Here is a 25,757-nt window from a genome sequence, read left to right on the forward strand (position 1 = left end):
GAATTCGGGAGTAAACCCTCTTGACATACCTTATACACATCTGGAGATATACTGATCAGCCTGTTTCCAGTCCATTTGGAATGCATATGTGTTCCAACCCACTTCCACATCAATCTGCACATAAAGCACAAAAATACACGTAGGTTTAACGTATTTTATCACAAAATGCCCATTTTTATCGTGGTATACTTTTTATACCAGAATATGCATTTCTGTACACATGTTGAAATGAAGGAGTTAAGGACAGTGCAGCTAGTTCAACCTTTACCAAAGAGACATAAACTGGTCATACCCCATTCCAAGTCACGTGAAGTAGCTCTACTTATCACCTAGCATCCTGATTAGCCCAAGAATTCCCTTTGCACCTCTTCAAAATCAATGCATAGCTGGCTTCTGCGTTGTTGCTGATGACATGGCTTGCCTCCACAAATCCCTTCACTCGTGTCAACCACCCCTTTTGCTCTTATTTGTGTTCCACTTTGTAGCTTTCCAGTGAAAATACTGTATAACCTTTTTATGGTATACTTTATTTCTCCTATTTCGAGGGAGAGGAGTACTAAGTTTTCCATTTCATAAATTTCTAGTTATCAGTGTGCACATCCACCAAATTTTAGTTGCTCAAGTCCCCATTTTCAAAGTGAGACATACCTATTCCCAATGTTCAGACTTTTCTAATACAGCATTTTAGATGGTATGTAAGATTTCGGGTTTTTAGGTGGTGTAAAATTATTCAACAAGTTTTAATCTCCCATGAGTAAGCCAGTCCCATGTATCTTTTATATATGTATATAATATATACCATTTGTATTTTCAGAAGAGGCACTGGTGCCATATAGCAAGCCTAGTTTCCCATCCCCAGGTGGACATAGCTCTTCAGGTACAGCATCTTCTAAAGGATCAACTGGACCCAGGAAAGGCGAGGTCATGCGGGGAGGTCACCAACGTAACACCAGTGATCTCATTGACGTAGGATATGTTGGATCAAGCAGTCAAGGACAGTTTTCTGGCGAATTATGTAAGCCTTTTTTGAGATGCAATACAAAATGTGTGTGTGTGTGTGTGTGTGTGTGTGTGTATATATATATATATATATATATATATATATATATATATATATATATATAAATAATTTTAAAGTTTCTACAATTTAGGCACATTTTGAATCTTGGGAAGATCCTGTGGGCACCAATTAAAAATAACTTCCATGAGAGAGCCATACAGAAAATGGCTGCTATGGGGGGCAGGGCATAACACAAAATTACTGCCACACCAAAAAAAAACAGAAAAAAGAACCAGGGTCGCAAAATCATGCAGTCATGCACCACATCACCCCCCACATCTCTGTGGGGAAGAGACACCTACATCAAACACTGCTGCACTCACAGAGGGATGTCTTCTCCGTTTAGAATGGATAGAAGAGTGAGTTGCCAATCCTGTCATCCGATGAAATGTTGGCATACAGTAGACCCTTAGGTTACGTTACTCTCGAGTAACGTAAACTTCGGGTTACGAAAGCAGCAAACCCGGAAGTATTTTTCTGGGTTTCGTCACTCGCGCGTTTGCAGAATTGCTCTATTGCACCGTTCGAAGAAGTGGCGCCTCTGGATACAGATTTTTCGGGGTATGCACGGACCCCTGGAATGAATTAAATTTGTAACCAGAGGGTCCACTGTATTTAGGGGAGAGTGTTCAGTGCAGGAGAGGCTGAGTCAATGCAACCACAACCAGGGCAGCAAACTGTGTTTTATGCATTGTGGACTTTTGAGGGGTTTTTATTTTCATGATTGTAAGTGATTTTAAATTGTTTTTAATATTGTGTTTTAATGTTGTAACCAGCCCTGGGACCTTAGTGTGAAGGGTAGATAATAAAATAAACATTCTTGTTATTACATCGCATTTGATAAAAGTACAGTTCACCATAAATCACCATAAGGAACACCAGTGCTAGGAGACGGGGGGGGGGGGCGGGTAGACAGATTACCGTATTTTTTGCTCTATAAAACTCACTTTTTCCCTTCTAAAAAGTAAGGGGAAATGTGTGTGCGTCTTATGGAGCGAATGCAGGCTGCGCAGCTATCCCAGAAGACAGAACAGCAAGAGGGATTGCTGCTTTCACTGTGCAGCGATCCCTCTTGCTGTTCTGGCTTCTGAGATTCAGAAAGTTGGCATTTGAGGGCTCAAGCTAGGTTAGAACTCTTCTATATGCAGGGATTTTTTCACGTAACAGAACACTGACTAATATGACACTCCATCTGCAACCTGGAGTTTAGCAATTCAGACTCAGATTCTCCATTTGAATGACAACTAACTGAACAATTCGTAGGGTTCCTTCAAAAGCATTGTCATTGAGCACTTGCAGTTTTTACATTTCCTCAACAAAAAGCAGAAAAGGTAAAATTCTGCATACATTTGCTTTCTAAAAGACAGCTATGCTGTGTTGTGTCAGGAGGGTAATAGGTATCACTGTTCTATGAAGAACTTCACATTTTGGTGCTGCATTCACTGAAAAAATAATTGGAAAATGGACAATTACAATTTACAATTTACATTCCAAAAATGAATAGCATTCACTTTAACAAAAGTTATCATTTGAACCAATCAGATGGTTAATGATTTTTATGGTCTGCTTGTAAAATATATGTCTGAATGAAATATGCATAGAAGTTAAAAGTAAAGTATCTTAAAACATAATAATGTTTTTGCTTTTTGTTTAACAGAGTAGTTGGAACAGAAACATCTCAAGCTGCTCTCAAGGGCCATCAAGGTCTGAACTCATGGAAGTGATGACACTAAAACAGTGCAATGAACATTTTCTTTATTTATGTACTTACTTATTAAAAGAACTGTAAATGCAATGTAAAGACACACAGCCACACATATCCCACAGATACTCTACCTGTGTTCTTCTCTATACTACACCTTCCACCTTAATCTATTTCTTATCAAGCATATATAAAGGAGAGAAAAAAATCACCCTGCAGGATGAAACAGTTCCCTTGTATATAATTTCTTTTTATTGCATTGCTATGCAAGCTCACCTTCTTTTTAGCTATGTTCATATTATTGTCTGTTCTTATTGGTCTGTTGTATTATATGTGAATTAATAGGCTGTGGTGCCATATAATAACTTTTAATTGTGTAACTTTTTATGTTTAAAGTTTGCACTGCAATTTTTTTTTTGTTGGTGATAAGCACAAAACTCTTACTCCTCGTGACATGAAGAAGAAGAAGAAAATAAAAGTCTGAATGTGAAAGGAGTCTATGTACTGTAAGCTATGTTGGATAATGCTGGATGTAATGAATTATGTTAGGTGGTTTTCCATTGGGTGTAGAATTAGGAAGATGACTGGCAAACTGATGTTAGCAAAGGCTTATTGGGACATCAGGGATGGAATCCTATATGAAATAATAAGCAACGTGTTGCTTTTACCATTAAAAAAGGGGTCAAATGATGGAAGTGTGAGTTTCAAGAAGGCAAGAACACAAAAGCCTCCTCTCTTCTTAGTATCAGTTTTCCTTTGTTCAACACAGTTGATCTTGCTAACAAAGGAAGGAAGTTAAGGTGTTTCACTAAAGCTATTCTTTAATACTATAGTTTTAAAAATTACTATGCTTGAGTCACTCTCCCCTCCAGGAAACATGAACCATATGAGCTAGGAATACCTAGCAAGAGTTAAAGGTGCAATTTATGATTGAGAAATCCAAGCTGCTTCCAAAAAAGCTAGACTATCTTAGTTCATCTTTCCAATACATGTACAGTACAATGGAAGGTGTGGAGCTGCATCACTTAAAATCCATGGCATAATTGTTTCTATGCATTCTAAACATATTTTTGTGTTGTATTATCTAAAATTGTCACAAACTGCAACCCAATTCATTTGTACCTTAAATCTTGGGTTAAAATGTTTGAAAACAATGGTAAATTTATGATCGGTTTTGAATTTAATATGTCTTTTGCCAATTCAGTACATTATTGGAAACTGGATAGAAACAAAGAAAACATCTTTGACCTATTTTTGATGAGTAAATTTCAAGCCTCTTCTTATGAAAACATGATGCATGTTTATACACTTTTTCAATAAACCAAACTCTCTGTAAGTGGACATTAACAAAAGCATCCTGTCTCATCATTAGTTCTCATGTTTTTCTCCAACTCCTCTACAGTATTTTTATTTCTCTGTTAGAAATACTGTAAATGTATATCAAATGCATTAAATATTTTGTTTGAAGTTTACATCACAGAGCTTATGTCATTCAGTCACATCATTATTACACACTTGCATTTAAACACGTTTTACTTACTATCAGTTCATGTTGTTTTAATACTTTGCCTTGGCTCTCACACTGTTGTAAGTGACATACACTTTTAGGAAAAAAATCTGCTAGCTATATGCTGCTTTTTATTACATTGCATTGAGATTGCTGTTAAGATAAAACATTGTCATTACCAATTCTAAATCAGCACTGCAGATATAAAATTATCTCATTTACGTAACGTCAGGGCATTGGCAAACCAAAAACCCCCCCCATCAAATCAAGGATAAATATTTTGTCTGTGTATGTGACCAAGGAATTTATGTAATGTTCCTGCTTATTGAAATGCTGGATATAGTTAAAGCCATTATTTTATAAATGTACAGAAATATTCAACAAATGTATAAAAACTGACATTTCTTTTCTCTTTCCTAAATTCAGTATGTTAATATGTTGACACCATGTTCCAGCAATAGTATTCTGGGTACAAACATTGTTTTCTGTACACAGATCCATGCAATGAAGACACAGTAAGCTGCTACTAAGGGGAGAAGCTCCACAACTCTAGCAACCTATCTCAGCACCTGACACAGCGGTATCTGCAATGGAGAATAGTCCCCATGCCCCAACCCTCAAATGGGATAGGTGCTATGCTAGAGAACTGAATAAAGCACTAATCCGTTCTTAGACGGGAATAGCATCGGGGAGCATTTGATTCAGTTTGCATGCCTCTTTCCCCCTTCTTACTTAAACAGATGACCACTGCTGTGAGTTTCCTTCAGAAGCCTTGGACAGCACTGGTCGTACTGGGATGGAATGGGAACAGCCATTCCTGGGCTGAGTCTAGATGCTCCCTTACCCCAACTCCCATCTTACCTGAGATAAGGTATTTGCTCTCCAGTCAGAATAGTACGTGCCTCAATTTTTGCTTCTGTAGATTGCAATTTTATAAAGGATTCATATAACCTTTTTTTAAAAATCTACCAGGTGACTTAGATTTCTAGGCACATCTTAAGACTTGTGCTGAAACTACAGAACAGTAATTAATTTTCAAAAATAAGAGCATCCAAATGCAAATTGGTTCCTGAGATGACAACAGCTGAGACAGTGATACATGATAATATCTGGCATTTGTAGTAGACTGGGTGGAGAGAAAAGAAACTAGAAGTGATTACTTGAAGCCATACTAACTGAATAAAGGGTTTGGATTTAAAACTGTTTTCCACCAATGTAGCTAAGGTGGATTGTATGTATGCTGGTGCTACTGACCCTAGTAGGTAGCATGCCACTACTACAGAACATAACCATGCAGCCTGGCCTAACCACACATGATGAGAGCAGCCACGGTGGTAGTTTCACCCATACTGCTGTTACAGGTACTATGAGAAGTTGATCTCATAAAAATATGTATATGGTAGAGTCCTCAGAGTCCTGTTCTACCTTTGAAATATATCAGTTATCACAAACTTTCTATATGTAGGAAAACTTCAAGAGCACATTGAAACATTTGCATTCTAAAGTTGTACAGGCCCCTGAGGACTGTACTATTTGATCTTCCTTAATGTTTTAATTGTCTCTTAGAAACCTGTGCTGAGCTTTGGTGGAACACCTTACTAGCCGATTTCTTGTCAAATCTAGTCTGAGTAAAAGTAGCCGTCCCAGGTTCCTTCATATGTGTCTTCATCACTTCAGTTGGGAAGTTTTGTGTCAGTATTAAACCTGTGGAGTGCTAGCATATCACTGTCTATTATAGGCTACTATAAAGAGGAGTCTTTATGTATAACAAAACCCCATTAATTCAACAGTGAAGCTTTCTCTTTTTCTCCATCTCTGTCTCTCACCCATTCAGTGAACCTCAAATAATCACAGAACATATTTTTTAAAATGTAATGTAATTTAACATTTTTTTAAAAGAACTTTTTTCCTTTTTATAATTGAAAATATTTCTTGTGCATAATGTGTCTTAAGGAAGGGGTGTAGTGGCAACACTTAGAACTGTTTTCTACATTTTTTTTATAAAATTGTTCATTGACAACAGTTTGTTCAGTCACAAAAAAAATAATAATTATGACCTCTTAATGTGTTTCATGTGTTAGTGAAGCAAAGTTTAATGGGCATAAAGTTGGTTAATCGTAATGTTCAGTGTGTATTGTATATTTACTGGGGGGAAATAAAACTTACACATTTCAAACCTATGTTAAAGAAACTTGAATTTAGCACTATCACTACATGATGACTGTATAAACCTGAACTGGGAGCAATCAAGTAATTATAAAACATGCTGTGCTTTTTCTTCCGTGACACTCCACTTCCAGGTAGACTGGCCTTACAAAGTCCTGTTGTGGTTTTCTAAGCTCTAAACTCTCCAAAATGTCACTAACTTCACTGATGTTCCACGGTAAGCAAAAAAAAAAAAAAAAAAGGAAACTGGACCCTGTTACAAAACTCATTAACAAAATCCATAAACATGACAAAAGAGTTTTTATACTGTCTTTGTAAATGCTGACCAAGGTGGTGTGAAAAAAGAAGAAAGATTTGTTTTACTGTGCTTATTTAATCACGTTGTGCTCTCTGCTGGGAATGTTTCTAGAGAAGAAGTAATCTAAAAGTGAGCTTCTGGAATGATTGCTACAGGGACTGAGAAAGAAAGGACCAGGAGGCAGAAACCTATGTATATATACTTAAAGTCTACTTTATCAACCATCACAATTGTCTATTACAAAACTGCTTATAGTGAGTGCAATAATGTGGATATAAGGTTTTTTTAGCCACCTGATACCTGACTTACCAATGTACACCTGAGCAGACTACCCCTAGAATTGTAGAGTTGGAAGGGACCATAAGGATCATCTAGTCCAGGAGTCAGCAAACTTTTTCAGCAGGAGGCCGGTCCTCTGTCCCTCAGACCTTGTGGGGGGCCGGATTATATTCTGAAGGGAAAAAATGAACGAATTCCTATGCCCCACAAATAACGCAGAGATGCTTTTTAAATAAAAAGCACACACTCTACTCATGTAAAAACACCAGGCAGGCCCCACAAATAACCCAGGTGCATTTTAAATAAAAGGACACATTCTACGCATGTAAAAACAAGCTGATTCCCGGCCCCCGAGCCTTAGTTTGCCTACCCATGGGCTAGTCCAACTCCCTGTCATTCAAGGATCTTTTTGACCAATGTGGGGCTCGAACCCACAACCCTGAGATTAAAAATCTCATGCTATACCAACTAAGAAGCTACATATTGTAGGCACTTGAATGCCTCTCTGTGGCACATCTCCCAAAGTGGGCTGTGAATGCTTGGCGTGAGACACCTGAGTTTGACTTGCCCACCATGTCATGTCTATAGACCATCATAAGGAAGTTTCGCGCTCTATTACGTGCAGGAACTTCCCTGCCCATAAGCGGCTTTTCCATTCCCAACCTGTATCCGCATGCCTTTAACATGTGATTCGGTTGCCTACATTCAAAGTGAAAGGGTTCTCAACGTTCAAGAGTCTGACTTGTATATGATCTGATAGAAAGTTATCTAATGTGTCATACATACACTTTCATTAATTTCAAAAATGTAGGAAATACACTGCAAACAGCAGGTTCTGTGCTTTCATGCCTTGGGACTAGGAAATCTAGTGCATATTCTTAGTACAGTTTTGACCTTTTATATCAATTGGCTGTCTCCTTTCCTACACAAAGGAATTAGAGTGACAGTCTACCAAATCACCAAATACTGTAGAAGTGGCAAGAAAAAAAATACAAGAAAAGGGAAGCCACATAGACTTTTTTAAAGTTATGAAGCCCAGAGTTTAATGGCAAAAAGTAGAAAAGCTGTGCTGCAGGAGTCATGGGCTATAAAGTTTTTAATTCTCTGACCTCCTTTTTTCACTAGGTCAACCTAGTTTAGCATTCTACAGAAGTGGAAAATAAGTCTGCTTACAGTCCTTTTAGGGACTGTCATACCCTCCACCATTTCACAGATGGAAATAGGGACCATGTATTCAATGTTCCAGTTCTAATACCAATGATAACAAGATGTCTGTCTCCCCAACACACTCATACACAAACTGTCACACATTGTTGAAAGGTCTACTGCTCCTGCTGTATAGCATTTCTGCTCCCCATGGATTTAAAAGCTGAGTGTGCTCTTGTTCTACAGATATACAGATATACCAGGAGGGGGAGACGAGATTGTGCAATGTGTTCTAAATAATTCAAATATGGGAAGTGGGTCCTTAGTACTTGTGTACATGTATTTACATTCATGTGCACTAGAGACAAGATGTGTCTGTTTACCCTGCACAGATTTAAGTTCTTGAAGACTGAGGAAGGCACAGAAACTGAAAGACTGACAACAACTCTAGCAACATACACCAACAATTTTTTAAAAGTATCCTAGTTGTCCAGCAGAAAAAAACTGGGACGGTGCTTTACCAAGTACCAAAAATAGGGACTGTCTCCACTGTATGCTGAAGTCAAACCTTCAGTCACCAACATGGCACAGTCTTGAGACTTTCTTGGGGCCAGCATTATGAATACTACAGCCTTATTTAAGCTAAGTTGGGGTGGAAATGATCAGCCGGGATGGAGATCATTAGAAACCCTACAGGAGGCAGGATCTACTTATAACTAGCATTTTTAAAAGATTGACTATCTCTGTTTTTAATGTGACAAGGGACTTGCTTGAATGCATCCCACATGATCATCATGTCCTACCACACCAGCAATCCCAGTCTTACAGCTAATTTGCAATGTGGTTCAAAGTCTAAAATTACTTATTGGACTCAGTGCTGTGACAGAGATCGCACAGGCATCATTGGGTAGGTCAAGGGCTTACGCTCAAGTATTTCCCCCTGTATGCCACAATTCTTCCATTTCTTCTCTGGCTGGCACATCCTCACTATATAATTCAGAAAGGCCTATAATTGTCATAGTTGCTATGCTGAAATTAGATCCTCTGAGCCTTTTCAACAATATTATAACCCTGTTCAAGAACCGAGAGTGAAGACGTGGGTTTAAAGTGGGGAAGGAACTTGCACAGTCCCCAATTGTGGAGAAGCTTCTAAGCACATCCAGCTGAACACATTTAGACGTCTCACACACCAAAGTCAGAAGCAGAGCTAGTGTGCATGGGGACACTGGGGGGGTGGGATGTATGTGAATTGGTTTGATGTGTAGTACTGTTTAGGTTTTGACAGCTTGTGAAGGACTCTGCTCATGAAAATAAATAGAAAGGTTTCAAAGAAGTCACAAATGGGATACACTACCAACAGCTGTATGTCACATTTTACTAATGTTTTCAATGCAATAGCAGACTTGAAGCCACAGGAAAATGAGTTTCTTTACTTCTAAAATTCAGCAGCATTTATTTATTCCAATTTAATTTTGAATTCTGAAATTCAACTTTTGAGACCATCCCTCTCTTGTCTTTTAAATATCTGTTAAGCAAACATGCAAGTATTGCAATACCTGAAGGACAACCTCTCTCCATATGAACCAACCTGCTTGTAAAATGCTGTGCTTGGAGAGGCTTGTCCGGTACCTGTGTAACATATCTTGCCTAGGCACCAGGTAAAAAACATTCCTCTTCTCCCACGACTTTGGCTAATTGAACTATCTATGGCCTTTAAAACTGGAGTATGTGGAGTGGGGCATTATTGTTTTGTTTTGTTATTGTCGCATGTGTTTTGGTTTTGTTTTTATATTATAAGCCACCCTGTGATCCTCACATGGAGGTGGTATAGATATTTATTTATTTATTTATTTATTTATTTATTTAACTATTCTTATATTTTATAAATCCCAGTGGTTTAACCGCAATTGCATAATTAGAGCTACTGTAGAAGACTAAAATTAACCTGTTCATACCTATGTTTACTCAAAATAAGTTCTAGGCAGCAAAGGGACTAAGGCTGCAGTCCTAATCCCATTTACTGGGAAGTATTTTCTATTGAATTCAATAGGATTGACTTCTGAACAGACTTGGGGCAGTAATAGTTTAGCTACTGCACTGAATTTTAACTTTACCATCCAACATCAGCCAGGTGAAAAAGAGGCTGCATTAGGGGCAGTGCAGGGGTGTGCCAAGGGAGGACTTGGAAATAGTTTGGCTCCATCCCTCAACCTGAGGAAAGATTTGGACCACTTCAGAAGCTGGCCTAAACCTCTCATGCTCCTCTCCTCTCTCTTCCATATTTTTCCAATGGGAAGGATAATGGGACAGAAAAACACAAGTGTGCTATTCCACCCTCACTTCTACCTTGCCAGTAAGAACCCAGGTGGGCTTAGGGTAAGGTCATTAAACTGCCTATACTTTCACTCTAGCATACACACCATAGGACTGGAGTCTTAGCCCGCTTACCTGAAAGTAAGGCTCCACTGAGACTTATGACTAAGCTGCCTGTGCAATATTTGCTTTTGGTATCTTGGGCATACATGCCTAATACAAATCAGAGAATCGTATCAAGACAATGCAATCGAATTAGAATCTTTATATTCCTGAATACCATAACTGGCAGTAAGAAGAATGCAAGCTAACAGTCTATGAATGGCTTTACCTTCCAGTTTCTTCTTTATTTTATTCCCTGGCATATGAAATATGGAGAATGTCAGTGGCAATATCTATCAAACGGCAGCAAATGCGAACTACAAGGAATGCATGTGTGTCACACAAAACTAAAATAGCAGGTCACTCAGGAGAAAGCAGCTGCTAAGGGAGGACATGGGAATGTGTAATTCTTTGTCAGATGTAATTTGAAGTTCTGACTATAAATGGAGGAACGCACCATATGTGGCCAAGATGTGCTGACAGGTAACACAGGAAATAAGGGCTGATTCATACAACTATTTTTTTACCTGTTGAATTTAATACAACTTGGCATTCTCTGTGGCTATTTAATATGCTGGACTGATCTTGTAAATGCTTCAACACATGTCCAGATTTGGACTTGCCATGTCCTGGTTCACCTTGGTTTTTTATGTTTTATCTAATTTTCACATAGTCCACCTAGATTCATTTGAAATGGTGAAAGGAATATAAAATGAATGGGTAAATGAAATCCACATTTAAACCTTCACCAGGACTCTAGTCCAGGGCATAGAAGCCATCTCCTAGAGGCCAAGGTCCCTTCGCTGACGCCCCCAATAAAATACTTGACGGTGTCTGTGCACTTCATCTTGTGATTATGTGATGGAGAAGGAAGCAAGTAGACAGAAGAAAGCAGTCAACAAATGTGCCTGATAGGAGGTACAGTGGCTGCTCTGTAAACGTTTTCGTTGATCTGATGAGGAGCACAGAGCTGAAAGGCAGTGAACCGCTGTGATTGGTTGGTGGAAAGAAATAGCCTCATGCAGGCTAAATAGAAACAACTGCTTGCCAAAAACCATTCAAGGAGGAGAACAAAGGTGACAGAAAAGAAACTTTTTTGGATATATAGAGGGGGGGGGAGAGGGGAGCGTAAAAGGCATGAAAGTAGAAATCGGGTGGGAGCAACCATTGCAGGAGGAAGGGAGCTAGCATAAGATAGCAGAGTTTATAAGGATGGTAAGAATAGAAGGTGTTAGACTGTTTGAGGTAGGAAATGCGAGGCAAAAAGCAAGACAATTCCTTTGTACTGGCAGGAGTGAAAAACATATCAGAAACTTCCCACTTCCTAAAGAGCTTTTGCCCCACCTTCATTACCAGAATGGAGCCAGAACCCAACCAATGACCACATAATGCCTGTAGTTTAACAAACCCTGCAAATTTCCCTTTATATCATGCACAGGAAGGCGGAAGAAGGAAGCACATGAACCAAATGCTTGTTCTTGGTATATTGGGTTTAGGTTGCCAGGGTCAGGCCATAGACATACTGTTAAAATTCATTACGCATAATCACCTAATTTGGAATATGTACTTTTCCATTTTGCAATGCTCAGATTTATTTATTTTTATTTTAAAAACTTTATTTCTATTAAAGATTTTCTTGGTTTACAAAAAGTACATGCCTTGTCTCTTTTTTCAGGTTGAACAGTCTTTCTTACAAATCATGTACATTTGTTGTGAGACATTAGCGTTGAGTATAGGGTTGGGGGAGAGGAGGGGTGGGATGGTAAGGCTTATATTCTTTTGTATAGTGTACGTGTGGGGTTTTGTGTCAGCGTTAACAGGGTAAGTTCTCTTTCTATTCGTTTATTACATTTCCTTGGTAGTGAGAGGTATTGGGGGGTGGGGGGTGGCTGGGTTGTCTGTGGTCGGTTGCAATGGGGTTTGTTTGCATTTGTGAGGTGAGAGAGGGCTTGTTGGGTCAGGCAAGCCAGATTGATTTGTATGCTGTCGGTGGATTCTTGTCGTCTTGTTGGGCTGCGTATGTGATAAAGAGGAGTCATACTGGGGTGAAAACATCCTCTTCTATTTGTCCCCGTGTCAGTTACAGTCTATTGGTTAGCTTTTCTAGTAATCTATAATGCTCAGATATATATTTTAAGTTTAGCTTAATTTCCCTGAGTAGTTCTTGCCAGTATCAAAATGTAAAATAAGGTTCTGCACATGGCGAAGTACACGACTGTTATCCCATAAGCCTAAACATATATCTCATCTCTACTCACAATCAACATGCTGCAGTTCAATCAACTTTCAACAACTTTAGTGGCTTGGTAAATCTAGCCTGAACAGCAAATTAGCTATCAAAGTCAAAAACTGTCCCAACCATCACATGCCTCTCTTTACTTAAGTTCATTCAACATACCTTCTTACTGTGCAAATTTGGTTGTCAACTGTCCCAAGCTTTACAACATGGAGAACCTATCCCGTATCCCTTTTCTATTAATACGTAGATAAGTCATTCTAGCTCCTCAAAGGATTATCTCGTTTTTCATTTTCTGAACGTTAGTTTTGCATTTATTACTCATATATCATATTGTAAATAAGAGCTCACATTTTCATCTAAGATGTAAAAAATTACAACTTTTGCTGTCTGGCTAGGGGAGTTCCAGATCTTCATTCACAGCCAGTGGCTTCTGTATAAACATTAACTTACTGTTTGAAACATTTGCATTTTGCCAGGTTAGTGGTTACACTCTTCACAGTTAGAAGTTGGAGGTCTCTTCAGTTGCTCGTCACTGTCAGAAAGACAGTCACAAAGAAAATACAGACCACCACTAATTTAACGGATCTTGCATCTTCTAGAAAGTTGAATTTTTTTTAGATGCTCTATGCCAGATTCTAAGTTTTGTGCATTGAAAAGATCTACATCACTACTTGATCCCAGTCTCAGTCTATGAAATTCAATCAATGCCATCACAGTGTCTCTCTAAAAAAAGGTATATCTGTTTTTCCAGTGAGCTCTCTGGAATGGTTTCAGTTCAGAACAGCAAAGTATAAAGCAATGTACTAAGTCATAAATCATCATGTAGCCTGGCATTGATTAATTGGTTTTGGACTGCCCTAAACCATCTAGGAGCTTTGTAAGGCACCTGGCTTCACTACAGCTATAGCATTAATGGCAGGCACTCAGGGAATCATTTTCTGACTGCTAGAGAAGTGGATATTTAAGTAAAATGCTTGGTGAGCAAGTTTCACCACTGCTTCTTCATGCACATTCCTGAGTGAAACAATGATAAGAATCTTCCTCTCCTGCAAATGTGATAGCAGAGAAGGGGCTCTCATATTTAGTAATATCTCACCAGTGGTTATATTGGTGGTTCCAAATAAGTTGAGAATTGATGCATTTGATGTACTGTGTTACTTTGCCACAAGATAACTGTTTGCATCCTGTGTCCATGGGAGCTAAACCAGCAATAAAACAAATATCATCACTTTGGACCATAACCTGAATGTCTTTGGCACAGTCACACAAAAATATTACCATTTTGGATTCCATCAGCATGGGTTTGGAGTCACATGGTAAATGATGTGTGAAGTTGTGCTCATGTGATTTGGATGATTTTCAGCCAAAAGTATTTCCCTGACATAGTAGAAATTGCTTTAACCAACTGACTCCTTGAAACCAACTACTACATGGAAAGGATCCCACAGAGTTTGATCACACTACCCAACTTTCAAATAAATAGCAGCATATCCTGACTCCCACCCAAGAATAACAACAGTTGGGCTTTCTTGCAGGTAAGAAGCCAAACTTTATTCTGACAGTGTAAACTTAGGAATATAAGAGCAAAAATCGGTCCAGTCACCCCGGGATACCAGTGATGAGGTACGGATTAGTCCAGCTCAGGAGAGAAGCTTCAGGGTTCCCTAAAAGCAGTTCAAGGTAAAGACCAGGAATCAGGATTCCAGGATCAAGAGCTGCACAGGAGCATGAAGTTGTTCCAACAATTGGTCCTGCCTACCCACCACTCTTTTAAACAGAAGTGGGGAAAGTCCAGCTACTTGTGAGACTGCCTTTCTTGCCAACAGCTCCTGGCCTGAAGTGAAGCACTCCTCATAGGCTGGGTCTGCTCCTGCCTACTGATGTGGCACTGTTGCCCTAGAGAAAATGTCTGGCTTTCCTCTAACCCTGACACCTCATTCTGTGCTGTGGAGATCTTGCCCTCCCCTGGCAAATGATGAGGCTCCTCAGCATTGAATGGCCTCACTTCCTCTCCCTGGAACAAGGAACAAGGGGCCTGTGAGAGTTCCAGATGAAAATTCTCAACTGAAAAGCCAGTTTTGAGTCAGAGGCTTGACTGGAAGGGCTCTGAATCATGGCCTCTTCCTCCCACTCGTTATCCTCATAAGTCCTCAAGGAAGGGCATGACATAGAGGAATGCAATACCTTCATCAGTCTTTCTCCCTAATCTTCATATTGCCCAGGGCTTTAAAAAAAACCTTCCATGCTCTCTCCAGCAGGCATAAATGTAGGAGCACATCAAATAAATTGTGTAAATCCTCTTAATCCAGTAATATATCAAGTTTTTCAAACCCAGTTTACCAGGGGACCCACTTTAATTTTTCTCTATTGTATGTGCTTCTATCATTCCATCTTATCCATCACTTAAAAAACAACAACGAATAAGCAAAAGGGAAAAGGTGGTGGTACTTCTAATACAATGGTGCAGCCCTAGGGATGGGTGCTACCTAATTGTAGACTATTGCACAAGTTAAATTATCATGAAGACATTGGATTTTATACTTCAACTATCAGTGGCAGTTTTGACATCATGTTCTTCATTCAGAAATGGCCTGATGAAATTATGTCTATAGATACATATACATAACCATATTTACATTTGGCTTAAATTGAATGGAACTGGAGTTCTGATACAATAACCACATTAAATATTTGGTTGAAATGACATCTGCAGCAGCCTTCACTTACTCTGAAGTACAAAATTAAAGACAATGGCACTATTCCAGAATAATCAGCCTGTGGACTGCAGCCAAAATATCTGATATTCTCTTCTAGTACACATAAAATCTCTTAATTGATGTCAAGGAAATGCTTTATTTCTTAATTTTATTTTATGTTGTGGCTCTTGTCTGGGAGTTCCCTTTTACATACTGGGAAGCACCAGATCCTCAGTTATTCAAGGACATTACCCTTGTTTCATTTTATGGGTTCATCCAGAGGTTCATTTCCCTCCCCATGTTTCTCTTTTTCTATGTGTTGCTGTTTATCTTATCTCATATCCTGAGTCATTACCAAATTGATACTCTCTCACACTACTTCCACAAATTTATCCCCAGGTTTCATCTCTACCACCTCTACACACCACCTCAAATACTTTACATTCATGCAATGCCTCTGCAATGTATCTAAGAGTGGGCTGGATCATGTCTTTGTTCTATACGTGGAGGGCAACGTAGAGAGCCTATATACATGGCCCAGCCACACTTGGAGGCATGTTTGGGGAGAATCCATAATTGTGGTCCTCCTCTCTTGTCCCTACTTTTTGTCATGTGATCTCAGCCAATCAGGATCACATAGTGAAATGATTTCATGGGACCACATAGCTAATCAAATTTGGCTATAACACAGGGAAATTAAGCCCCCTTTTAGTCCTTATTCTGAAATAAGGAGAAGAAGGATGACGCTGCATTGTGGCAAAGCAACTGTGCCAATATGCCCTGTCATCTACACTGCTCTGGGAGTCTCATTGTCTGCCAGTGTTGCATGCCAAATCTTTTGTCTCAGGCCAACTTTAGTGGCACAAAGTTCATAACTAGGTGAGGTAAAATAGAGATAGGTATATGCATTTATATTAGTAAGCGAATGACGCCCCACTGAAAGCAGTGTCAGCATCACTGTTCATCTCAAAATGTAAAATTGAATCATGTATGTGAGAAATGCTCATGATTTCTCAACAATATGGATGTGTGACCTTCTCCAATATGCCTTGCAAAGAGTTTCTCACCTCTCACAAAGGAGCACAAAAGGCTGTGTGTGGGTGCTTTGTAGAGAGAAAATGATTGCAACACACATCTCTTCCTAATACAGATTGCAACTGGGAACTGGAGCTTTCCAGAAGGAAGAAACAGTGTAACCTTTTGTCCATTAAACCAGACTACTGCATGTTTACAAAAATGTATATAGGCCATGAGTTATAGCAGATCAAAGAACAATATTTTTCTTTCTGTTCATTGACATTTTGAGGAGCTATTGCTAGAAAATGACATCTGTCGAAATAATCCCTTAAGATGTTTCTCATCACTAGTGATGCTACCAAGAAAGCCAGCAAGTGTTTCTACAGATGGGGCAAGGGGGATTATGGTGCTTTGGCAACCCATTTATCATTGTGCCTTATGAATTCCTTGCTTCACCTGATTGCTTTTATATGGGGAGAAAGTTTGCACAGAATATAGATATGCTGGGGGAGGTATTGCAGGTATGGAAAGCGAAGGAGAGCTTCAAGCATACTCAAGAGTGAACAATATGATTTTTTAGTCAAATATTTCACAGCAAAGAGTATCCAAATCCCAGATAAAGATTTCTTGTTTTTGCAACAGATCAGCTAGAAAATGAATGACAGTAAGCAGAAAATTGTACGAAATTAAGAACTGACAAATAAAATTAATTTCAGGTTTGCAATATAAAAATCAATAGGGTTCTCATCTGGCTAGAAAAAAATTGCCCTAGCCTACTCTAGTGCCTTCAACAGAGGTTTGCTTTGCAGGTAAAGATTCCCATGGCCTTGAGATAAGCATTGTCACCTGCTAATTGCTGTAGATCAAAGTGCTGTTAGACAGCTACAGGGGCTGCTTCAAATTTGGCAACACTAATAGCCAAAAAAAATCCTGGTTTATTTGGTTTCTATAATCAGCTTTTGAACTGGCCCCTAAAGATGTCCTTTTGATCTGCAGCAATTAGCAGGTAAGGATGTTTAGCTTCCTGCCATGGAAAGTGCCACCTGCTCTATTCTGCATAGTAAAGCCCTGTTAAAAGCACATGAGCCCCCAAATTTGCTTCTGGCCAGTTGGGAATTTTACTGGCCTGATATCCAATTTGCCACCACTCCCACCAACATAACAAACCCTTGCCTTGAAAACACAGTTGTTTTATTACACTAAATTATTATAGCTAAACAATGTTTGGGGTTAATAGTAATGAAATTGTTTTTCAGCATCAGCTGTATTTTCCTTTCAATTATTATATTTGTATCTGTCAAGAATTGGAACAAGTTATATGTATACTAGTTTATAATGATGGATACTTAGGCTGTGTGCATGTTACAAGCTTAAAACACAGCTGGGTCATTCTTTTTCTCAATTTGTACTGAAGCTGGTTTGGAGAAAAACACATCAAAACTCCTTATTTCATAAGAAATGGCAGGATAGATGCAAGTTAGATATGGATTGTGGCTAATGCCACTGCTTCCCAAACCAGCAGTGGGAGCACACTGGATACAAAGTGAATGGGAGTGTGTACCCAGCCTTAGTAGCTTATGATTTAGTAACTTATGCAAAAGTAACAAAAATATGTATACTTGGATCTCTTCCCAAATCCTTAGCAGCTAGAAATGATCATATTAAGAATAGTATACATATAAATTTGAGTTTTAATTACGGATTAGTAAAAATATCAAATTTCAAAGGGAAATACTGCAGAATCCAAAAAATTGTTTTATTCCCACCACTAATCCAAACTGTTTAGCTATAACGTCACAAAACAAAACAAGTAGATTATAAAACGGGGCAATACTGAATGGCAGACACCCAAATCATATGCAAACTTACTATCTGGTGAAAGGGCAAAGCTGGATGGAAGGGATATGAAATGACAATAAACACAGGAACTGAGTTACCAGTAGGTACAACAATGCAGGTGTTCCCTTGTAGACTAATTGGGCAGTGATGGTCTTCCCCTGAGCCAACTGGATTAAACAGCTAGGTAACCAAGGGGCCGTATGTGGGAACAGGTGGCAGCTCTCCCAAACCCACATTCACAGCACATTCGCACTTATCAAACACGTCTATGCTGGCTTTGTCACATACACAGAATGGAAGATGGCAGAACCCCCAAGGACAGGCTCTACAGGGAGCTGGCTTCAGGCACCAGGCCCATTGGCAAACCAGTTCTGTGTGACAAAGGCATCTGCAAACATGAAATTAACGTCGGCAACATTAACCCTGCCATGTGGGAATCCTTTACAGATAACCACAGTGCCAGGAGACAATCAGCAAGGCTGTGTATCCACAGCAGTGAGCAGAGAAGGAATGACCACTGGGAGGTGGAGAGAGAGAAGAAATGTCATGGTCAACCTGTTGCAGCAGAACCGGACACCTTCATCTGCCCCACCTGCAATAAAACATGTCTTTCCCATATTGGTCCACAGCCACAGAAGACACTGGAACTCTCCAACTGTTTTACTTTACCCCCAAAGGTGCACACTTTGATTTGTTTCCCAAGGCAGATGGATGCCCCACCAATGGGAGGGAATACTGACATTGAGTTCCGCTTGCTAAACCCTTATTCAATGGCAACGTTTCATTCTACTTCCGTATATGTAAACATAAAAAATATGTGGTTGCCCAATATGCCTATTTGCTGAGCTGAAGTAGAAATATCAGTCCAGAGCTGCATCTTCTATTTTCTCACAAGATCGCTGTTGATGCATAGAATAGAAATCATGTAATCAACCAATCTGAAATGTGCCCCTGGCACTGTCTGAAGAAATATAAATGGCTGTTCACAAGAAAAATATTGAGTGCTGCATGAAAAGCTCAAGTAATCGGCTAACACAGAAAATAAATATATAGGCTAAAATGTGAAATGAAGACTTCAGTACCAATATCAGATGCTCTGCCAAATTCTAGGCCTAAACAAGAAAGCACAGTGTTTGTTTATTATGAATGGCTTAGAAGACACGTTTTGTGACATTTTCAGCTAGCTAAATGTTAGGTGAATGATTGTGGATTAAGTCTTGGTAAATTAATCTGTAAACCAGCCATATTAGAAAAGTGACATTTGATATCTGTAGCTTTTCTTACCAATTACAGTGGTACCTCAGTTTAAGAACAGCCCTGTTTAGGAACTATTCGGTTTACAAACTCCACAAAACCGGTAGTGTCCCAGTTTGCGAACTTTACCTCAGTCTAAGAACGGAATCAAAACAGTGGAAGGGCACTGGCAGTGGGACGCTCATTAGGGAGAGTGCACCTCTGTTTAAGAACTGTTTCGGTTTAAGAACAGACTTCTGGAATGGATTATGTTTTAAACCGAGGTACCACTGTATTTAGTTTACCTGAGTCCACTCAGCAGTGCAGTAATCTCTGTACTGCAGAGTACAGAGGCAGAAGAGAAGGCAAAATTGTCTGATTATTAAGGCAATGTAGAAGGCTTGCCTGTCTTCCTGCACTATGCAGAAACAAGTTGCCTAAGCCATCGGGTGACTCATCCCTCTCTTCCAGAGCTATACTCTGTTGTATTTGGTAGGAATGAACAAAATTGCTGTTACCTCTGTAGCTACAAACAGCTGCAAAATAGATTAGCTAAGGTAAACAGGAAGAGTTTAGACGGCTCAACGCATGAACTTTGTCCCACAACACCTTCACAGCTCAACTGAAATGAAAGGTGCCACTTCACAGCCAGAGATCAAGGCTACAAAACTGTAAAACTTAGCTTTGGCACAATACAGTAGTTATTTATTGAGCAACCTACACAGCCACTGACCTAGCATACAAGTTCTTGCTCCTTGTCTTCCAGTCCTCATTTAGTGGGTGTGAGATTCTCTTTGACAAAGTGACCATCACACTTCCTATGGCATACCTTCAGCTATGACATGATAGGCAGGTGTGGCATAGTGGTACCAGGAAAAGCTGTTGCCTGACACAGAACTGACCAGAGAGAAAGCAGCCCACAACCACAAATGCCTAATATTTAATAATAAACATTTAATTCTGGACCACAACTGGCATGCATGACACTGTCTGGCATAGGATGCCACTGAAGCTGCAGCATTTCATACACATGGGTTAAGCCACTATGACTATACCTGTAGGATTGGCTTGTAAGAATTAAACTTGTTCTGCAAAACCTATTTCACTTAGGACCACAGCATGAACTCATCCTGAAATCATGATCTTTTTAAACCATGCATTTCCCCAGTCTTTCTAGTATATCAATAAAACAGTGAGAGTTATTTAGTAAAACAATTTTCTTCCAAACCTATAATGCATATGAATATTGAATGAGTCTATATGGATATGTACTCAGCATGCAACAAAGGTTCACATTCAGAAGGATTAAGGATGGTAATAAACCTGGCTACTCACTCAATTGCTATGTTGTCAAGATGGTAACTAATGAAACCACATTGAAAAGAGCCCTCCAAAAGTGATTTAGATTTATATTTTGTCAATGGGATGCTCATAAAGCCAGACTTCATGAACCAATAAAGCCATTCAAGGGATGTGTGAATTTCAGAATTACCTATTAAATGGAAAAAATAAATGTCAAAGGTATTTGTGACATTGTGTGTTTGGTGTCATTGTCTGATAAATTTGTTAGGCAGACTAAAGGGATTAAAATGGTCATTACTTAGGCAAGGATTAGTAATAAATAAGCCAAAGCTTTTTGCACAGGCCTTAGGTGAACAATGGCACTTCAAAATGAAACACTGGCAAACTGCCCAACTCCTCCGGGAAAAGACCAAAGAGGCACAGCATCCCTTTGTAAGCAATCAGACTACAGAATAGATGCTTCTTCCCAATACATTTAGAACATCACAACAGGGCACATAGTATGAAGCAATTAAACAACGATATTGTACAGCAGGGAAAGGGGTGGCTGCTGTGCTCCATTTTGCAAATGCATTTCACAGAGCTGTTTTGAAATGTAGCTCTGCGATTTGTACATTATTTTCCCCAAAAATATTTAAAGGTATAAACCACTAGAACACCACAAACTACATTTTCTTCTATGCATCACAGATGGACAGGGCTTAGCCCTATCTAGACACTTGTATATCGATCTAACTGCTGCTACTTTGCACCATTTCCCCCCTTCTTTAGTCTCACTGCCACCATTCTCAGGTTGTTGGCAACTCTAGCAATTTTCTTGATGACATCACAACACACAATCAGATTGATCTCAGAGCTAACAGGATTAAGTAGCTGAGAAAACAAATGAAGCTGAGGGCAAAGAAAGAAAGATAATGGCTTTGAGAAGCAGAAGCAGCCAAGGAAACAAAAGGGCACCAAACAGCATCAAAATGACATGAATATTGTTGAAATGCATACTTTCAGCTACTGTAAATGCTATTCAAGGAAAAGCCCCAAACCAATTATTGCATGTCCAACCTGCAACAAAATATTGCAGTATGGAGTGTGCTTATTTAGGAAAGTCCATTCCATTTCATTTCCATCTGTTATTCTATCCCAACTCCTAGCAGTCAGTTAGCATTCACGCCCACTGACCATTGCTCAGTCTTCATCAGACTGTTTTGGGGATCCACTCCTTAAGGGTCCCCCTCCAAAAGGTTTTCTACACTTCTGTAAACTTTGTAGTTCCTCCAAGCTCGCCATTGCCTTAATGTTGCCATGCCATTTTGGCTATATGAGGACCAGCATCTGGATAATTAAGATCACTTCTAGTATATAGGATGTGATACACTGCCAGTTAAATAGCATGCAAGTCCCACATAAAAAAAAAGCACAGCAATGTGACAGAACTGCAGTACTGGGTCCAGATTCACTGAATCCTGTTCCCATTTGAGTCCTGCTGAAAGATGTGATTGTTGTGTGAAAGAAGAAATATTGTCCCTGTCTTCTCCCTCTGTATAAAGTTAATATTCCTATTCTTAACTGTTTGTTCTCACTGAAGTAATGTCATCTAGCCACAGTCCAAAGTCTTCTGGGGCTCTGATTTCCCATGTGAACTAAAGTTGTAATGTTATAGGGGGATATGCATTATACACATCCACACTGTAAGCATAGACCAGGCTTCCTCAACCTCGGCCCTCCAGATGTTTTGCGACTACAATTCCCATCATCCCTGACCACTGGTCCTGCTAGCTGGGGATCATGGGAGTTGTAGGCCAAAAACCTCTGGAGGGCTGAGGTTGAGGAAGCCTGGCATAGACCATTCCTCAATATACAGGGATGAGTCGGACAACTCCTATAACTCTGCAGCCTCATTTGCATGCTGTGTGTGTAGTTGGGCCTCCCTTTCAGTAATGTGTCAGGGTAGGTCAGCCCTACAAAACTGAGTAACATTCACTTATTGCACAGGGTTAGGGTGCAGAAAGAACCATGTTGTGTTGGTAATGCGGAAATATATTTTTTCCCTCTCTATCCTGAGCTCTAGTCTAGTACCTATAGTGCCAACAACTAGGCAAGAATCCCTGTTTGCCTTCTACTGGGTAACATTTGCTCCCATCCTGTGCTATATCATAGCTCAAGGGTGAGGAAATTTCAACCTGTGGGCCAAATTTCGCTCGTTCTGAGGTCTAATTGGCCCACGATGCTATTTTCCCCAAATCACACCCATCAGCTAGTGTCACTGGTGATGCAAGCTAATGGGCAGGAGGACAGGGTTAAACGTGCATTGGCTGTGTGCCCTATTCCCAGGAGAACAAAATCACAAAAGCAGCAGGATTTCATCTCCACTCATCAGCTGATGGACAGAGGTTAAAGGCCTTTGCGAAAGTGCTCTTTGTAGCAGCTCCATACTTCATTCAGCAAGTGGGTGAGCAGGGAAGAGGAGCCTGTGCCATATAAGTTTTTCTCCTCTCCCTCAAACCCGCCCCCCCTCCCGTGCCACCTGCCTGCTTAAAGGAGTAACATAGAGCTGCTTCAAAGAGCGCTTTTGAAAAAGAATTTAAGGCAGTTCCTATGCTCCTGTTTGAGCTTCCGGACCACTGCAGGTTCCCAAGTGTCTAACAGCCAGCTGGATGTCTAGCACCTGGAAACCCCACACAAAGGATTGTGAGAGTTGGGCACCCAATTGTCAATCAAGCGATGGCATAATGATGTTATGTGATTGACATGTACTCAGCCCTGCCAACCAGTCAAACTTAGCCCACAAGGTCAGTCCTGTTAAGGATCTGGCCCAAGGAGCCAAAAATGTAGGCTTACAACACAATGCCACAAGCAATTCTGCACACAGTGGACAAAACCCCAATTTTGTCCTGCATTTTTCTGATTCATACTTCACCTTAGTCACACTCTTAAATATAATATAATATAATATAATATAATATAATATAATATAATATAATATAATAATATAATAACTGAAGACACTCTTAAATAGAACTTACACGAGAAAAAGAACTACACGAGAAAAAGACCTCAGAATCAGGTGGAAATATTTTATAAATGCCACTCTATTTCAGAGAGTAGTTGGCTTGGTGGTTTTTTTTAACATAACATTGTAGAACAAGAATTTTGATCATAGGATTCACTGTGGTTGACATGAAAAAAATGAAGTCCTTCTGTTAAATGAGAGATTTAAGGCAGGGGAAGACCCTAAGCCTATCAAATTTTGCCTTGCAAGAAATAATTCCAAATCTCCATAACAATGATTGGTTTTGTCCTATAAGTAGCCCAAAAGCTATTAAGTCTACTCACCCTTTACAACACAATAAAACAGTGTAATATCAAGGGAAATATGCCGGTTACTAAATATGTAGAGCATTCCTGCACAATCACAGTAGCATAGTTATAACTGCCTAGTTGCATACAATATATTAATATTTTATATAGTAATTTTGTACTCAAGAAACACATAATATGCAACCAGTAGATATAAAGGCAACACCAGACCTTTATCATCTATGGAACTGTATCATCCAATAGGTTTATTTGAAATCACTCAGCTTTCTGTACTTTAACTGTTCTCTTAATACCCAAGGGAAGCTGTTGGTTCTATAGGCTATATCTTTGTCTTCCGAAGCCAAAGAAGATGAAGACCAATTTCAGTCCTCAAAAGACCCATGTATTGATGTACAAGCTAATCATGTGCTATTAACTGCTTTATAGTGTCAGAGCACAGAAGGGGGATCCTGTTAAAAAGCAAAAGGTGCAGGACAGGATCAGTGGGATACTATAATCAGGACGAGCAGAAACTAAAGTGTAAATGAATGGACCTCCAGATGGTGATGAAAAAAAGATGACCACCAGTGGAGCTGATATACAAGCAACTGGAGGGGAGCCCAAGCCCTTAAGCGTATTACTCTCAAAAGAAACTATCAATAGTATGTTAAATTATAGGACTGAAAACCTAAGATGTCATTTTAAAAATGCACACATGTTTAGTGAGGCAAATATCAAAACAATATTTACATGAAATGATATTTACTGTAGGCATCAATGAGAATGATGTGCTACATTCTCTAGGACCTAGAATTTTCCTACTGACATTATGTATTAAATGCAGCATTGCAATGAAATGTTTTTGTATTATTCTGTAAGCATAATGGTAAACTACAGTAAAGGTAAAGGTAAAGGGACCCCTGACGGTTAGGTCCAGTCATGACCGACTCTGGGGTTGCGGCGCTCATCTCGCTTTACTGGCCGAGGGAGCCGGCGTACAGCTTCCGGGTGATGTGGCCAGCATGACTAAGCCGCTTCTGGAGAACCAGAGCAGCACACGGAAACGCCGTTTACCTTCCCACCGGAGCGGTACCTATTTATCTACTTGCACTTTGACGTGCTTTCGAACTGCTAGGTTGGGAGGAGCAGGGACCGAGCAACGGGAGCTCACCCCGTTGCAGGGATTCGAACCGCCAACCTTCTGATCGGCAAGTCCTAGGCTCTGTGGTTTAACCCACAGCGCCACCCGCCTCCCTGTACAGTACATAACATTAAAAAAATCATTCTGTCTAAAAACAATTATATGTATATTTATGTATATGTATATGTACGTACTTGCCCACACAGAGATAGAAAGCTATGCATCCCCTGCCATTCCCCCATATGAGCTACCTTCCTAACAGTTGGAATACAGAAGGGGAGTGTATGTGGCTGGTCTTCCAACCCAAGATTCCCTGAGTTCAGTCTTCATGGAAATAGATATAGAGTTAAGAAAACATTACAGACATGTAATGAGGTGCATTGTTTATCAGGATGGAGGGTTTATTGAGAGTAGATATTCTCC

The 25,757-nt window shown here is 39.6% G+C and overlaps 1 protein-coding gene and 1 long non-coding RNA gene across 27 annotated transcripts in view; one reads left to right on the top strand and one right to left on the bottom strand.

Moving 5' to 3' along the window:
• The window catches only part of ROBO2 (roundabout guidance receptor 2), a 901,420-nt gene extending 897,306 nt beyond the window's left edge, over positions 1-4,114 (top strand). For all 22 annotated transcript variants that reach the window (XM_081907838.1, XM_081907823.1, XM_081907827.1 and 19 more), the window contains 2 exons: positions 815-1,015; positions 2,718-4,114. In XM_081907838.1, coding sequence (XP_081763964.1) covers positions 815-1,015; positions 2,718-2,719 — 203 coding nt within the window. In that variant the 3' untranslated portion in view covers positions 2,720-4,114. The remainder of the gene's footprint in view (positions 1-814; positions 1,016-2,717) is intronic.
• LOC309368103 overlaps positions 1-25,757 on the bottom strand; it is a 53,819-nt gene that overhangs the window by 10,671 nt on the left and 17,391 nt on the right. For 4 of the 5 annotated variants that reach the window (XR_014167529.1, XR_014167530.1, XR_014167531.1 and 1 more), the window contains exon 3: positions 2,408-2,502. This is a non-coding gene — a long non-coding RNA (uncharacterized lncRNA). Of the gene's footprint in view, positions 1-29; positions 115-2,407; positions 2,503-13,262; positions 13,345-14,425; positions 14,477-25,757 lie in introns of all 5 variants that reach the window. The other variant, XR_014167528.1, reaches the window with a different exon arrangement.

Source organism: Podarcis melisellensis, assembly GCF_964234715.1.
Source record: "Podarcis melisellensis genome assembly, chromosome: 4".
NCBI lineage: Eukaryota > Metazoa > Chordata > Lepidosauria > Squamata > Lacertidae > Podarcis > Podarcis melisellensis.